The sequence below is a fragment of the Lonchura striata genome, chromosome 18 (assembly GCF_050655825.1).
Source record: "Lonchura striata isolate lonStrDom1 chromosome 18, ASM5065582v1, whole genome shotgun sequence".
Lineage (NCBI taxonomy): Eukaryota > Metazoa > Chordata > Aves > Passeriformes > Estrildidae > Lonchura > Lonchura striata.
Window position 1 is genome coordinate 7613175 of NC_140720.1, and position 16975 is coordinate 7630149.

The 16975-nt window shown below is 49.5% G+C and overlaps 1 protein-coding gene across 26 annotated transcripts in view; it reads right to left on the minus strand.

Moving 5' to 3' along the window:
• Positions 1 to 16975, minus strand: part of CACNA1G (calcium voltage-gated channel subunit alpha1 G) — a 143533-nt gene that overhangs the window by 71736 nt on the left and 54822 nt on the right. For all 26 annotated transcript variants that reach the window (XM_085556808.1, XM_085556804.1, XM_085556809.1 and 23 more), the window contains exons 4-10: positions 15824 to 15921; positions 13741 to 13900; positions 11638 to 11929; positions 11044 to 11136; positions 8629 to 9439; positions 8497 to 8541; positions 6792 to 7156 (exon numbers count right to left, since the gene is read on the minus strand). In XM_085556808.1, the coding sequence (XP_085412934.1) occupies positions 6792 to 7156; positions 8497 to 8541; positions 8629 to 9439; positions 11044 to 11136; positions 11638 to 11929; positions 13741 to 13900; positions 15824 to 15921 (1864 nt within the window). The remainder of the gene's footprint in view (positions 1 to 6791; positions 7157 to 8496; positions 8542 to 8628; positions 9440 to 11043; positions 11137 to 11637; positions 11930 to 13740; positions 13901 to 15823; positions 15922 to 16975) is intronic.

The window sequence follows — 16975 nt, forward strand, 5'->3', positions numbered from 1 at the left end:
ACGAGTGGCAGCAGGGCAGAATCGTGGGTGCCAACAGCATTGGGACAAATTTCTACCAGGAGAACTGGGGAAAAATATTGACTGATCTCTGGGAAAACACCAATAACCAGAAGTGCTTACAGATGAAAGCGTTTGTGGTGCAAGCTGAGGGTGCTCCAGATGCTCTAGCTGAATTTCCTGGATCCCACCCAAGGGGAACAACCACAATAATCAAAGGAACAGAAGCTCTATCTGCATAGAGCAGCAATTTTTCATCCATACAGGGATGAAGCAAGTTTTGAAAGTGCACATCATTTTCCCATTTCACCTAGCTGGAGTCTCTTTCAATGCTGCCTGAGCAGAGATAGCATGAGGGTATGGATGGCAGCTGAAACAACAGCAGTAATGATAGGATCTAAGGCAGCCCAAGTATTTCCAGCCTCTGAACTAAATTAACAGGAAAGGACTGACACTTATGGTTTCCCAGCCAGGGAGCTGAAGAAAACTTTAGCAGGTGTCAAGGGATCTATACACGCTCATCCCTAAAGCATGCAGAGAACTGATTTATCTGATAAAACAAATAACCTTTCCAGTTGCATGAAATCTCATTTAATTTTTAAATAATTCAGTCTCCAGAACCAGGATAAAATCTGGTTTGTAGGCACAGCCCATTTTTTAATGACTAAGAGGACCATAGCATTTTTTACCCCTGGAAGAGCTTTACAAGTGGGTCAATTAAAACATGCGAGTTTCTAAAAGACCTCATAAACCCTTCCAATCCCTGAGAAGCAGAAGAACCCCAAGGTCCATAAAAAGAATTAGCCCCACTAACAAATAGAGAACTGGTGTTGAAGTTGGTAATCCTAGCGATTAACAGCTCTGATGACTTCCATTAGCGTTGATTCCTCCAGTCTCCAACAACAAGCCATTAATAAGAGTAATTTCTGCATAAGCAGGAGCTAATTGAATACAGCACGTGCAAACCCATAGGGCACCTCGTTTGCCTGCCGTGGGAGTGCCCCTTGCAGCTGGAATGTCGAGGAATTAAGTTGATGGTAGCTCCAAGCCCTACACAGGGCAAAGCCAGCAGGTGCTGAGGGAGGGAAAAGCCTCACTGAGCTGCCAAGGCTTGGATTGCTGGCTAAGAGCAGCTGGCACAGGGCTGGAGAGATGTGTAACGAAGTTAAATAAGAGATGTGGGATGTGCACCTGAGTGGAAGTGGAGAAAACTCTGTAGGAAGAGAAGGCATTGCATGAACGTGAGACCTTGTGTGCTCCTGGGAAGAGCCCTGGGCAGATGGAGGCTTTCCAAGGAAAGGCTGTTTCATTGATTCAGGGATGCACACACCTGTGTAAGTGCCCTTCTAAAACAAAGCCTAATGAATCACACTTACATGGGGAAGTATCAAATGAGAAATTTCCCCACAAAGCTGGTCTGTACCATTCAGTTGGAGTGAGACAGCTGGGGTATAGGGTTAAGGAGTACAGCACCAGTTTGCATCAGTGTGTGATGCAGAGACCCCTGGTGCAGCACCAGCTGGGACATGGACATGGGACAGGTCTTTGAGTCCCTGTACTCACAGGAAACAACTCAGAAGAGATGCAAGAGATACCAGAAATATTTTACAAAACGAAAGGATTCCCTTCCTTCCTGACCTGGGGAGCTGGCAGAAATCCATGTGCATCAAAGCAGCCAAAATACGTGTGCCCTGGATTGACCTGGCATGGAGCCACAGAGGCTGGAAGGGACATGGTGCTGTCCACAGCTGCCCTATGCAGCCAGACAAAGGTGAGCTGCAACCAAGATCTCCCCAGATCTCCTCCTCAGGAGGTGAACGAGCCCTGGGCAAGATCTCATTTTAGTACATAGGGATGGTCAAAGGACCAGCCTCCACCAGCAGCAAAATGTTCAACTGGGCTTGAAACTGGTGGGGATTGGGATGCTCTTGACCACCAAGTCCTGGGAGCAAAGTACTTCTCATCCCAAAGATGCCTTTATCTTTTGAGGCAGTGCTCATACAGGGATCCAGACCTCTACTTTCCAGTCTGCCCAGAACTTTGGATACAAAAGCACTCTGAAACCTGGGGCACCAACCTGTCACACCCCCACTGCCCAGTTCCCTTACACCATTTCTCCCTGGCACAATACAATTTTCTTCCCACATGGAGAAATCAATCAGTGGGTGTTATGACAGCTAGTAATTTCTAGTTACCTTCTTCCTTGCACATTGAATTCGGGCAGAAGCAGAAGTGCATAAATACCATTTGGGTAACTATTATTAATACTTGAACCTGCAGCCTAATGGTTGCTCCATGCTGGCAGGTTTTCTTACTGTTCACCTCCCCTCTCCATCATACTGGATGCCTAAAAATTTAATGTTCTGTGATGCTGATTAAGACAACCCTCTTGTTCTCAAGCCCTGACTGTTTACATAAATAGACACTTTAATGCATTTTGCCAGCAAGATTTCCTTTGACTCCTTGGCACAGATGGTTGATATTTCCATGCTGCAGCAGCTATTAGATTGTAATGTTACCAATGACAGCTTTACATCATCTGTACCCTGCTCTGTCCCCTGCAGCAGGAGGTACCAGGAATTCAGCTTGAGCTACTGCCATAGGCTTAGGCTGCTCCTGTCTCCTACAGAAGGGTGTTTGCCCACCTTGGCTTGGGGCACTGTGGCTTTGTGGACCCCTACAACACGCTGCTGTAGCTGGGGGTCCTCCACTGGCTCACTCATGCTGGGGACATGTCAGGCATCACCTCATCCCACTTCCTTGAAGAACTGCCTCCCATGGATAATGAGCTTTTCTCCTTGGGTGCTGTCCCAAAGAGTTATTCACCCTTGTCAACTCTCCAATTTGCTCTTAAAAATCAACAAAAGGCTCCCCACAGGTCTGAACCAATTCTTTCTTCCTTCTTTCAGAGACACCAGGGTTTTGGATCAATCTAGATCCAAGTCCACACAAGACCCATGCAGGGAATTGAACCCATTGCAGCTTTGGGGAGGCCAGTGAAGGACTCTCCAGTCTCTTTCTTGTTATGTTAACAATGGCAAAACACCGCAGAGACGGCGGCTGAAATTCAAGTGCTATTTAAACAAATGAATATGTAGGGTATAGTTCATACAATGTGAGTTCAGACAAGGAAACTCAGAACAGCCAGGAAGCTCAATGTGAACCAGATTTTAAAAACAAAAACAAAACCTCCAAAGCCCTTCCTCAAGGAAGCCCTTGCTGAATTCTTTCCCCTACTGAGGAGTCCAACATCATGCCTCATACTAAAGCCTTTGCTTTTCACTCCAAGAAAGGACTTGGAGGAAAAAAAGGAAAATAAAAGCAGCACATTATGGAACAGAGCCTGGCTTACAGCCAGGGCTGGGGGGAAAGCAGCACAGAAAACCTCTGGTTTAGCAGCACATTTTACTCCTGTTCTATGGCAGAACAATCTTTTGCAAAGCCACAGCTGTTTGAACCCCCAGTGCTGCAGAGGCTCAGCTTCCCTAAGGTGAATCAGTCAATTGGTTCAACAGTGTATTTAAAATCCCCTCGAGTCTACCTTTAAATCACATTTATATTCCTCTACCCAATGCTAATAGTTTCTACCTGCATTTTGCTTCATCTCTGTAGAAAAACAAGCTATTTCGCAGCCACATTAATAATCTGTGGCAATCTGGTTGTCATTTTCCTGATGGAAAATTTCCCACCACTGCCCAACAGCCACAACGTGGCGAGTGCTGCGAGCACCTCACACTGCACTGCCTCCCTCCCACTGCACCGAGCCAGAACAGCAGGAGCTGCTTTCAGATGGGTGGGATGGGGAGAATATACAGAATTGCAACCAGTCAGGTGTACCTACAGCTCAGGCATGTGCAGGAACCACGCAGAAACAACCTGGTGTTGAGTGAGAAAGTCAGCTCGTGTCAGAAGGAGCCTAGAGGAAACCCAGCTCTTGGAGCCCCTGCCATGTGATGGTAAAATGTGTGTTGACAATTTACTGTGGAAGGTGGCCTGTGGAAAAGAGCTTTGGGTGGAAGAGGAGGTTCATCCAGCAGCCCTGGCCACGGGTGCTCAGTCTGGCCAGGTTGACTGATGGGTGAATACAAATAAACAGCAAGAGGTGGGGGCCAGTGTTTTCAACACACTCCCAATTGCCACTCATTCGTATGTGCCTTCAGAGAACCACTGCATCTTAAATATCCAGCCAGGCTTACTCTGGTTGCCATGTCTGTTAAACAAGGGACTAAAAGATTCTTTCAGGTCCCTCCAGGCTGCCTGTCCCAAGGTGAGATGTCAAACCTCCAGAGGAGCAAACTTTTCTCCCTGGTGCTATGAGGAGCTCAGCTCACCAGCTCCTGTCTTGAAGCCCAGGATGGTCTGGTGGTCCCAGAACTGCTGAACCCCCAGCAGATGGGTGGGCAGAAGCCTCTTCCTTCTTGAGTAACATCCAGCCTGTCCTTCCTCTCAGAGAGGAGCAGCCCCTCTGCCAAGGGCCACTAAACAACACAAGGTTTTAACATGACACTTTAAAATAGACCCTTAAAATATTTACCCTAATATAGCCCACTGTGCCCAGGGCAGCATTGGAAAGCCCAAGAGGTAAATACTGTCTAAATAAGCAGAGAGCTTAATATAGAAGGTCATGGAGTCAAGTACTCTTCAAGCGCCCTCACATCTTTGCAAACATCAGTCAGTAAAGATAAATTTGACATGGTTGATCACTCACACTTCTAGGAAAGGCTCTTCTGAAATAAAAAAAAATCATGTTTCGGTATTTATAATCTCTGCAGGAAGGTCTGGTCCAGCATTTTGCCCCTCTAATTCCTGCTCTCATAACTGTCAGTTTATGAAATTGCCAAGTGTAAGCCTTACGAGGTTACAAAGAAACACCTCTCTGTTCTCTGCCACCGCTTCAAGAAGATGAACTAATAAAAACAAGCTCTGCTATTCCCTCCAAATGCCTGGAGAAAGGAATCTGGAACAGTAGTAGCTTCAAAATACCATTAAAGAAAGCAACCACCCACAGTGTCTGGAGTCCCCCCACGCTTATCAGCTCCCTTCACCCTTGTTACCCGAAAACCACACAAAAATCTGCCTCTTGTCATCCAGATGTTTGCTGGGACTCACCACTGGCGAGGGCAGAAACCAGAAACCTCCTGCCCCACATTTCCCAAGGCAAAGAATTAAGGAGTTGTGTTGCACTTGGGGTGTTTGATGATGGGAGCTTGCTCAGCCACCCGTCCCCAGTGGGGTGGTCCCCCCGGCTGGGAGCCCACACCAGCATCTCCCAAAAATGCTCCTGGGAAAGGGAAACAAGCTTTGACAATCCGTCCCTTGGGCAGTCACAGCAAAGACACTGTGGATCTGCTTTCACCCTTCAGCCAAGGGAGGAATAAAAGTGTTTATTGGTTTTTGTGAACCACCTCCTCCCAGTGTCTTTGAAGATAATCTCCCCAAGATTATTAAATAAAGGTAGAATCACTCCAGCTTCCCTGCAGAGCTCCCACCAAGGGCAGCAAATGAAGGTGAAACAAGCTGGACTTTGCAGTGTGCCACGGTTTAATGTGTACTGAAAACAACACCCAGCCAGCTAGACTGCATCAGGGCATCAGGGGGAAGGTACTGGCTGGAAGGGACACATTGAGCACAGCCACGTCACCCTGGCACGAGGTCACTGAGGCATTAATGCCACAGGATGACAGGGGAATTGGGAGTTGATCCACAGCCACCACTGCTTCCACCAGGACCTGGGGGAGAAACTCCTCTGCGTGCAATTGTGAGCAACTCAGCAAACATGAAACGTGCCAAGAAGGGAGAAAAGTGAAGTCACGACTTGAGATGCAACAAGCTTCTCAGCCAAGACTGGTGCTGGCACAGGGGTGGCTGTGTCTTTCTGGGAGCACAGAGCTCTGACATCCTGGGAGAAACAACATGCTGGGAGCCCTCAAGAATGGGAGGGGTTTATAAGAAGGTTTTGCAGCATCCCTGCATCCCCACTAATAAACTCCTCACCCTAAAGGAAGCATGCACCTGCAACCCCTAGACAAGTGCTTGGGGCAGGATCAAGGATCATGCCAGGCAGGCCCCAGCAGCAGCCACAAAATTCATGTGGGGCCACAGCATGCAAAGCCTCTGAAAGCAGAGTTCTTGTCATGGAACATCATGGAGATGTTTCAAGAGGAACGTGGTGACTCCTTTTCTTAATGACTATATATAGGGAAAGCTTGCCAGGTGACAAGCCGTGGGAGACTGGAGCACAAGCACTCTCTTGCCTGCAAGGACTCAGATAAATGAGCAAAGAAATAGCCAGTGATGAGTCTATTTTGGACTCATCATACTGCTGCTGGAGCGTTCACCGAGGAGGCAAAGCCATTTTTTACCTCCCTTCCAAAGAGTGCAAATTCAATAGAGTTCCCTGCCTGCAGATGCACTGACCCCAGAGCCCAGAGAGGCCACAGCTGCTGGCAGCACCTCAAGCACTGCCAGGCTCACAGTGACCTGGTGGCAAAGGGCTGCTCCATCTCCTTGGTCCCCTCACCACAGACCCCAGCACCACTGGTGCTGCCCAGGGGACAGTGGTCTCGGCATGGTTGATAAGCTAGGATGCAGGAGCTCACATAGCCTGTTATCAGTCAAGGTGATTGCTGCAACCTGGAAGCAGCAGGCTCAGAGAAAAAAGCCTGCCTTATTCCATTCTGGGACTCTTCCCAGAGCATTCCAATGCCTCTCAACCCAAGCCATCCCACTGGACTCAGACTCATAACCCCCACCTGCAACTCCTCTGCAGCAGGAGCTGCCAGGACAGCACTCACCTGCTCGTGGTACTCAATCCCCATGCTGAGCGTGTTAATAAGAATGGCCACCATGATCCCACGGCCAAAATATTTGCTGTCCACGATCTTCTGGAAAGTCTCACACACCACATGCCAGAAGGCCAGCACCAGGTGGGCTTTCCTGGCCCGGGCTCTGCCCCTCTGTGGGTCCCGCTGGTCGCTGTAGTGGGCGTCCTGTGTGAACTCATAGACCCCCTCACTGTCCGAGTCCACTGTCTCATTGTCCGACAGCTCGGCCTCGCCCGCCAGCGCCGTCAGGCAGTAAGGGCAGCTCTCAGGGCTGCAGGAGCCACCATCCAGCTTGCTGCAGGGGCTGGAGATCTTGCAAGAGCTTTGGCAGGCACCTGAAATGTCAGCAGAGCAGGGAAAGGGCAGCTCGTCAGCCGGGACTGGGGGGCTGCAGGAAGCAAACCCCACCCCCTGTTAGCACCAAGCCTTTGCCTCGGACATGACAAGCATTTCCTAATGGGAAAAGGGCTTCTGCTGGGTTAAAATCTTGTCTCTCCAAGTGCCTTCTCTCTGTTTATGAAGCTCTCTTTGCTGCCCCCAGAAAGATAGCACCCCAGCTGTGGGCCCTGAGCACACCTCACTACATCTATAGCCATTACAGGAAGGAGGAAGCAATCGGTTCCCCCGGTCCTGGCAGGCTCCCGGCTGTAATTATCGGGAGGACTGTTAGCAGCCTTCTTTCCTTTTCCCTCTGCTGATGCTCCAAAACCACTAGCTTCCCTCTCCACATGTTGGCCTCAGTGGAAGATGCCAGATGTATCCTGGGTGAAATACCAGCAGGATATTCCCGAAAATTCCCACCAGCTGGCTGCAAGGAGAAAGGCAATGCACGCACCTGACTCCTGCATGGCAGCACCCAGCAATGAGAGCAACTCAGAGCCCAGATCTGTGTGTTCAGTCTCTGGGCAGCGCTGGGCTGGGGGCAGGATTTGGTCTCTTCCCTGCACAGCTCCTGGCTGGAAAGGTCAGTGCCATTGCAGTGGGGTGGAAAAGGCACTGACTGCCTGGGAAAGCTTGGCCAGAAACACTTCTTGGAGGCTGAGAGTGCTTGGACTAGACTGGCCTGAACTCCAGGATGTGGAGGGGAAAAGAGCATCTTGAAATGAAGATATGAAATCCCTGATCCAAGAAAGATGCATTCAGTGTCTGACTCTTACAGACTTCCTGAGCAAATCACAGATTTATAATACTCGGCATCTGTGATTGCCCTTGAGCACTCACACAAAGCAGACACTCAATCTCCCTGAGCCTTGTGTCCCACGGGAGCAGAGCTACACAGTGCTCAGGTGTGTGATAAGATCCAGATCTGGAAGGTGTCCATCTGCAAGCTCTAGCTGATTTTGGGAGTACAGGATTTGGGAAGAGCTCCCTGTAAACGGTTTAGGAGTGGAGGGAAAGAATGGAATTTTGCTCTAACATTTAATCTAAACCCACCCTCTGCAAAGTTTAAAGCCATTCCCTCCTTCCTGTCACTACATGTCCTTGTCAAAGTCCCTCTCCAGCTCTCTTGTACTCTTCTCATCTACAAGACGGGGATTGCAAAGAAAATGGATTCACTGAAAACCCTCATATGCCTTGGATTATTATAGATATGAAGTCTGGGAGGTTGAAACCTCCCTCCTAAATTTGGCTGTAAGAGGCATTAGGTAAGTTGTAAGGTTTCTATTCATCTTACCTGGAAAGCCATCGCCTTTCTCTGTAACATGGACTGAGAAGAACCCTGCAAAAATTCAGGGAGAGAAAAAAATTAGGACAAAAACTGTATTTCTGGAAAGCAGCCCCAGATGTAGACCCAAGCCCAGCTCACCTGTGCTCTGTGTCTCCAGCAGCTTGTGCATGGTGCTGTACGGACCGGGCGGGATGTTGAGGCTCGTCAAGGTGCTGCTCCCAGCACCCACCGCCGCCTCCCCCAGGTTCTTCTCTTTCAGCATCTCATGGGAGGTACTGGAGTGCACTGTGGGGTACACCTTGCTGCCCACTATGTTCTGGGGGATCCCTTCTGGGCTGGGCAAGCCGAGGCTTGGCTGCGTCAGGGACGAGCGGCAGCGCACCGGCTCAAAGTGACAGTCGGCATGGTAGATGCTGTGCACGGACTCGGTGTTGCTGGGAGAGGTGCTGGGGCCCCCCAGGGAATTGGGTGCCGAGGGAGGGAGCATCAGCCGGTTGGTCCCATTGTGCAGGGAGCTGGTCTCCACGTCGCTGATCTCCGGGCTGGCACGGGGCGCTCGCAGGTTCCCGTTGCCCAGGTGGTAGTGGTGGTGGTGGTGGTGGTGGTGGTGGATGAGGTGGTGCACGGAGGATCTCTTCCTGCCCTGGCGCTTCCTGGCGCGCCGCTCGGCCCTCGCCTTGCTAGTGGGGCTGCTGAGGAAGCCCATCCTCACGCCTGCTGCCCTGTAGGCCTTCACCAGCTGCTTGCTGCCTTTCCGGGCAATGTAAACCAGGTACTTGAGGAGCTCGTCGTAGCAGCTTCCTGGCTCTGAGAAGCTGGCAAGGGTGCTGGCGTTGGACAGGTACCGCACGCGCTGCTCCTTCATCAGCTGGCTCTCGCGCTGCTTCGTCTCGGAGAACTGCGTCGCTATCACCACCAGGCACAGATTGATCATGAAGAAGGAGCCCACCTGAGGGGACAGGGGACATCAGCCACCTCAGTGCAGCCGTGGCACCCCACAGATCTGCCGGGGACAAAGAGTGGCAAACCCCAGCCAACCCCACCCCCCGTGTCACCCAGCAGGGACCAGTGGCTGGGCTGATTCACCCGCCGAGCTCCCGCCCCAGGGACTCCCACGCCAGCCCCTCCATGGAGCACGTCAGAGATCAAAGATGAGAGAAGATTATTTTGACAAAAATCTCTTGCTCTTTTAAGATGGTGTTTTTCTCTCTCCGCAGACAGCAGTTGTAATTATCACAATTAGTGACATTACGACGAATGCATTGCGCCTTCCTGATAGGAGTGTTTTTCTGCCAGTGTGTGGGCAGCTTGCGAGCAGATCCCTTTCCCCTGCTAATGGGATTTGCGGGTGACTGTTACGCAAGAGCATCAGCAGCCTGTACCCACAGCTTGGAGATTTTCTTTCCAACCAGGGTTTCATGAGGTTCTGCCTTCTGCAGAGCCCAGTCTGGGTCGCAGGGAATTACTGACGTGCTAACGGGCTATCACACACTGCTAATGTTACTCGCACGGCATCTGGAAAAGTACTGCTTGCTCTTCCTCTCCGTCATCATGGGGAGGCTGAGAGCAAGGGTTTGTTTCTCTCTTGGGGAAGCTAACAGAAAAAAAACAGCATCATGGATTAAACAACTGTCTGCTTTCTCGTCAGGGTTTGTGTCCTGGTTTGATGAGGAGCAGAAATCCCCACAATGACCTAACTGACAATGTGCAGCTATTTTTCTGGACTTAGACCAATAGTGTAGCAAGAAAAGGACTCATCTCACTTAGCTACATCTGAGTGAGACACCTAATGATCCTTTAGAGTCAAGAGAGAAATAGGCGCATCAAGTCTGCAATGCATCTAATTTATTTTGGATGTCTACCTTCAGAGTAGATGAATCACCCCCTTAAAGCACCTATTTTTCCCCCTTGACGATAAAGGGAGTCTAGACAACGGAGCTCAGCCAGTCACTGTAGACAATTCTGCTTGCATAGATGAAGCCCATCATGGAGCCCACCACACAGAAACTCTTTGTTGGCTCCTTTGTGGGTGGTCTCAGATGATGCTGTGAAGTGTGGGTGGGCTGTGGGCAGTAATCTCTTCCCTCTTTTCTTAACGTGCTCTCTGAAGTTTGGGACTGTTTTCCCATAACATCCCCACGGCACCAAGGACCCAGCCAGATGGGTTCTTCAATGTGGGGGAATTTTTGGGCAGCCTCTTCCCCTTCTGGCACTCAAAAACTGATCATGTTAAATTTGCCTACTTTAAAACTTAAATTCAAGGTGGCAAGCAAGAGAGAGAAGCTTGAAGTACAAGAAGAGAAGTAGTAGAAACAGCAGCAACAACGTAAGCGTTATCTACCACTACTTGAGCACATCTCTTTCCTTCCTCATGTTTGCAGCTAAATGCAGCTGCAGCACAATTCCACAGGGAAGCTGCGTTTCTCCCAGCAGGCTGGTTGCTACTTCAGCTTTTATATTCACTCTATCTTCTGCCCTGTTCCTCTGGGTGACTCCACTCTGCTCTCTCCAAATGCCAGGAGAACCCCCCCTGCCCCACTAAGGGCCACTCACAATGATCAGGAGGATGAAGTAGATGAAGTTGTAGAAGGAGTGTGCATCCATGACAAAGTACATGATGTCCACCCAGCCTTCCAGCGTGATGACCTGGTGGAGACAGGAAGGGAAAACAAACTGCTGAAGGCTCAGATACAACAAAGTGCACAGGCAATGTTTCTTCTGGCTGGGTCGTGTCTGACACCCCATAGTAGGTCTTGGTGCAGTACAAGATGCTGAGGAACCAACTCCTGCTCCTCCCAATGCCAACAGCCATGTTATCAGCTGCCCAGGCTGAATCTAGCCCCTTTCCAGCTGGACTTAAGGACCACTAGTGCATTTTGCAGAAAGAAGAGCAGTCTCTAGGCTGTGGCCCACACCAACATCATCAGACTGCACACCCACAGGGTTTTCTCCATGCATGTGAGGTGGAGACATTCTCAAAACAAGCATCATGTTGTATCACTAACACTTTGAGCATCTGTGCACTACTATGTAGGTGTTCACTAGCACAAAACAGCCCCCAGGAGTGCAATTACACAGCCCTGGGAACATTTTGGGGGCAGGACCTGCTGTTTGCCCACCTGGTGACAATTGGCAGACAGGGCTCACCTGAAATATTGCAATCCAGGCATAGCCAATGTTATCAAAGTTGATGGCTCCCTTGAAGGGGTTGTGCTCCCCAGCAGAGCAATTGGTGTAGTATTGGTTCCAGTTCACACAAGAGGTGTTGGTGGTGTCATTGTAGGAATAATAATCCAGAGTGCACTCCAGACCCTCTTCCCTCCGTGTTGGGATGCTCCGGCAGTAGCGCATCCCATTCTCCCGGGGCTGGGAGCAGATGAAGGGATTTTCATCTTCATTCTCTGTCTGGTAGTACCGCTCCAAATCCACCGTGTAGGGGCTGAAAGAGTCCAGACAAGGCTGGGGTTTGCACACGGGTTGCAAGCAATCTGGCAAAGAGACAGCTGTAACAGCATAGAAGTCTGACATCTGCTTTTCTGGATCTTAAAGCTATTTTTTAAAGAAGGAATCCTCTTGGAGTTACTGCAGCCCCACGGGGTGAGCTGATGTCCTTAACTGAGATTTGAGAAATTGAGGCAGCACACTCGGCCCCTTGGCAATCCCTTGATGGCATTATTAAAAGTTACTCCCTCTAGAAGCACTCTGGCTTTGACTTTAGGAGACTAAGGATTCAGAGTGACAGGGCTTCTCTGAAATGTCTTTGCTGCAGTAAGATGGAAATCAGTCAGTTTAAGCTCCTGTATGTCCTGTCCTTCTGGAGATGCTGAGAATCACTTAGGAATACTCTATGTACAAGGACCTCCCAAAATTCCTAAAAATCAGAGACAGGGACTTCATCTGCATTTCACCATGTCAGTTCAGCCCACAGGTAAGCTCTAAATTCCCTCTGAGGGTGGTCTTACCACAGCAAACCAGGCAAAAATACTCTTTAGGGACATAAAACAACCCATGGCTAGTCAGAGACTGGCTCCTTGCTCCGCACACACTTTCTCTTTAATGCTGCCAGGACTCCAACTAAAGCTTGCAAAGATAATTTTAAGCCTAGTTCAGCCTGGTTAATTCCTGCAGAATTTCCTGTATTACCCTTCAAAGCCTATCTAAACTGCTGGAATTCTGGCTCAATTAAACAGCACCCAAACCTGTGGCTCTATTGGATTTACTCGGTGGTGAGGCTGTCCCCCTGCTCTGCTGACATTTACTTAACAGGGACATGTCCTGGTAATGACACTTCCAGCCACCCTTTGAAGGCATGACCTGCAAGAGGGGTGGGAGTTGATTAGGAGGTAGGTGGGAGTTAATTTGGAGGTGGGTGGGAGAGGTTGGAAGATGCCTCCTGCCAGCCTGTCCACAGCAGCAGCAGCAGCAGCAGCAACGTGGTCCTGCTGTGTACAGAAAAGAGGCTTTGGGCTTGTAGGATTCCTCCCTCCAGGTGTGAATCCAGTCAGATCCACCCTGGGAGTCAGCAATCCACTGAAAGGTGACCAGCGTGGCAGAACTTGGCAGAGCCATCGAGGGTTTGCAGTCACCTGCCTTTCTCCAAGCATTTGATAGGATGGAGATGGTGGAAAAAAGCAGGTAGGTAAAACAGGCATGGAAACCCTGAAAGAGGCCGTCAGCTACCAGGTATTTCAACCACTGTCCAAAGAGTGCTACCTCAGGCCAGAAGACTGATAACAACAATTCTTTTGGCCTTAAAATTCAGGGATCTGTAAAAATTAACATTGGGGTAGGGACTATCTCTTGCTCTGAGGCTGAAAATCATCTAGCATCAAACATGCACAGTAGTTCCATTAGCTTCTCCTGGGGTTTAGGGGGGACTACAAAAGTTGTGGCAATAAACACCACCAGCTGCTGCAGGGGTTTCAGACCTGGGCATCTCCACACAGAAAATATCACACATTAGTGATATGGTGAATTTAGAAAGCCTGAACTCCCATTCTCAGAGGGTTTTTTTTGGAGGCTTTTAACTATCAGAAAAGTTCCCAAGTGCCAGCTGAGAGTTAAGGACAGCCTGCAAATGCAAATGGCAAATTGTCACAGCTCGCTCTGTACCCGCTGTGTGTGCCCGAGCAGGAGTGATGGTGGCATTTAGGAGCAGGGAGCATTTAGAGAAGATTTTTACAGAGGAAATCCTGGAGGGACAGCCTCCCTCAAGCTGGGCAGACACTGGTGCTGCCCACACAGACTCACATGCTGAAGTTCTCGGGGAGGAAGCAGCGGTTCCTGAGCAAACCTGCCCACAGCTGGACTCCCACGATGCCGAAGATGAAGAAGACGAAGAAGCAGAGGAGGAGGACGTTCCCCAGCATGGGCAGCGTGTCCAGGAGCAGAGTCACCAGGATGCGCATACCTGAGGCAAAGGGGAAGAGTTTACGTTGGATTTTCTCTCTCCAGCTATGTCCTCCTGACCTTTTCCTTTCCATTGATCCTTTTACACCTATATTTCCTTCTATTCTTTTCCTCCTATCCTCATCACCCACATGTGAACACGGCTTCCCATCCCCTTAAGCTTCCCCCCAAAGCCCCTGGAACAGCCCCTTTCATTCATGCCTTGCTCCTGAACACCAGACCTATTTTCCCTGTTCCTCAAGCCCTCTTCTCTAAAGTTTACTAGCAATTATGTTTCCTCTCTTCCCTCAGATTAAATTCTGATGTTCTTTGCTCAATCGTATTTCTTTCTCCACTCAGTATATTTCAAAATTCCCTTCCCTCCCTATTTCCCCTCATCTATCCTAAATGCCCTCTCTTCCTTAAAATACAGGACTCTCCCTGGCAGTTAATTCTCACAAGTTCAGGAACAGCCAGTTCTGTAACAAGGACAAATTGATGGTGACTTCAACTTGACATTTACACACAAAAAATTTATTTCATCTGACATCTGTGTAATATTCTGCTCATCTCTCACTCTCTTTCTTTCCCCATGTTCTGCACTCTCTCCCTTGCTTATATTGGCTTTTATCTAAAGAAAGCTTTACTGTTGCACCCTTTACTTCGATGATACAGGAACACTTTTTTTCTCTTATTCTGATGCTGTCACCTCCTCTCTCAGGGTTTTTCTTCTACTCCTTTACCAGGCACAACCACCTTGCATCAACTCCTAATTACTAAAATTACTTTCTGTGGTTATTGCATTGATAATCAAACAAAGCTCATTTTTAATTTTTCCTACCTTGCATTTCTATCCCGCTGTAACTACACTGCAGAGAAGACAAGATAAATTACCCAGGATTTCAAAACACATTAAGTGAATTACATCCCCAGTTAGGCAGTTGTGGATAAATTCAGCTGTCCACCAGTTCAGCAGTGGGGATAAAAAAAATAAAAAAAACAACCACTGCAAACAGGATTCTGAAGCTTGTGTAATGATTGAAACATCAGCAGCACAGCCAGATTAAGTTCAAGAGTCAGGATCAGGAAAATGAATAGATCCCAGGCACTTCCAGCATCAGCATAGAGAACTGAAGCTGATTAGTTCTCACCAACACATTGGGCCAGTTCAGATAGGGGAGTGCAGACTGGGATTTAATTTGGCTAAAACAGTACTGGGCTTGATGACCAGGATTGTTGGACCAGGAAAAGGATCCTTCTGGTGCAGTTGTACTGATACTTAACACACCTGGTCCACACAGCATCTGGCAGGGTTCAGCGTGCTCAGGGTCCCTCATGGAGCACTGGGAGGGTTTGTGATGGCCAGTGCAGTGGGGCTGGGCTGCCATGCAGCTGCAGGCAATGCCACCCACCGCTTACAGCAGGGCTGGGAGCCCTGTCCGTGACCCGACACACCACTGCCCATCCCACCCAGGTCTGCTTTGGAGATGCTGGGGCTGTGGGCTGTGAGGACCAGCTCGGGGGTATTCAGCACTTCCCAGGGGGCTATCTTCAGGCACAACAAGACTTCCTCACCACAACTTCTCCAGGGAAGGATGGAGTATCCCAGGGATGGTGGGAGCAGCACAGCTCAGACCCCACTGCCTGTCTCAGACCCCACTGCTGGCTCTATCAGTCCCTATCACCTGCAGCCCTTTAGCACCTCCTCAGACCCTCTCCAGATGAGAAAGGCAGGTGTCTGAAGACAGTCCTGGATAATTTACTGACTCATCTCTGATGCCACAGGTGTCAAAAGGAACCCAGAGAGCGGTGATAGGACTCAGCACCGCCAGGCTTGGGCAAATGTTTGAGCTTTGATGTAAGATGAAAGCATCTGGGTTTGCCCTCTCATCTTTGGGGCATGGATCCAGAGAGCCCCAGCAGTGAGGAATAAGAACTGACTTACTGGGGACCCTGTTGATGGCCCTGAGTGGCCGCAGGACTCGGACAGTGCGGACGGCCGAGAAGCTGACGTTCTGCAGGTCCAGGGAGTACTCCAGCATCCTGAGAAAGACACAAAACCAAGGAGGGGTGTCACGGATCCGGTGGAGAAATGTTAGATTATCAAACATTATCAAGCAAACATTAAATGCCAACCACTCACAGAGGGACTTGTTACTGCATCTCTCCCATCCAGAAAGTTTGCCAGAGGAATTAATTAAAGCTTGTTTGCATGTCAGGATAAAGTCAATGAGGGGGAATGTGATACACCAGCTCACACAGCCACAGATCTCTCTCTCTCTCTTCTGGTTTGGTTTTTGCACAGAGCCAGGCAGAAGCTTCTGAAAGTCCCTGCACACTCCAGAGAGGAAATTTCCAGGCATAACCCAGCTTTTATCAATTTTATGGGTGCTGTAATGAATCTGAGCTTGTTGTGCTGAGCACCACCACAGTTCTGAAAGGAAGAACATCTCCTGGTGCAGACCCCTCTGTGGGCCACAGGAGATGATCAGCACAGAGCACTGAGCTCTGCCGTCTCTGCTCAGCAGACACCCTTGGGCAAGTGGGACCAAAACTGGCGACACTTGCAGATAAAAAATGGGGCCAACAGGGACCTAGGAACCTCCCAGTGCTCCCACTGTCTGACAGGTTATTCCCCAGCTCAGGACATAGAGGAGCAACATTCACAGGACTTAGTCCAAGGATGGGATGGCTGCAAGTCCCTGGGGTGCCCCAGCACCTCTCATTCTTCTCACCTGTGCTCAAGCACAACAGAGTCATCAGTCACAACACCTCCAGGACTCTGCTCTCTGGATGTGGGAAGACCCAAGAGCTCTGCCCAAAATATTCTTGAAGAGGCAGAGCCAAGCAAAGGTAAGAAAGACAACCTTGAGGCTCTGTGGACAGTCAGGCTCCCACTACCACAGGCAACCACAGCATATTAATCTCTTCCAAAAATTCCATCTCCAAACAAGCTGGGTGGTTCCCTCCCTTCGACTCTAATGGCTAGAAGCCTAACTTCCAGCCTGAATTTATTCAGGACAAGCTCATATCCATTTGTTCTTATGGCAGCACTGTCTTTAAAGTATCTTCTCTAGCTGTTGTTTGTCCCTGATGT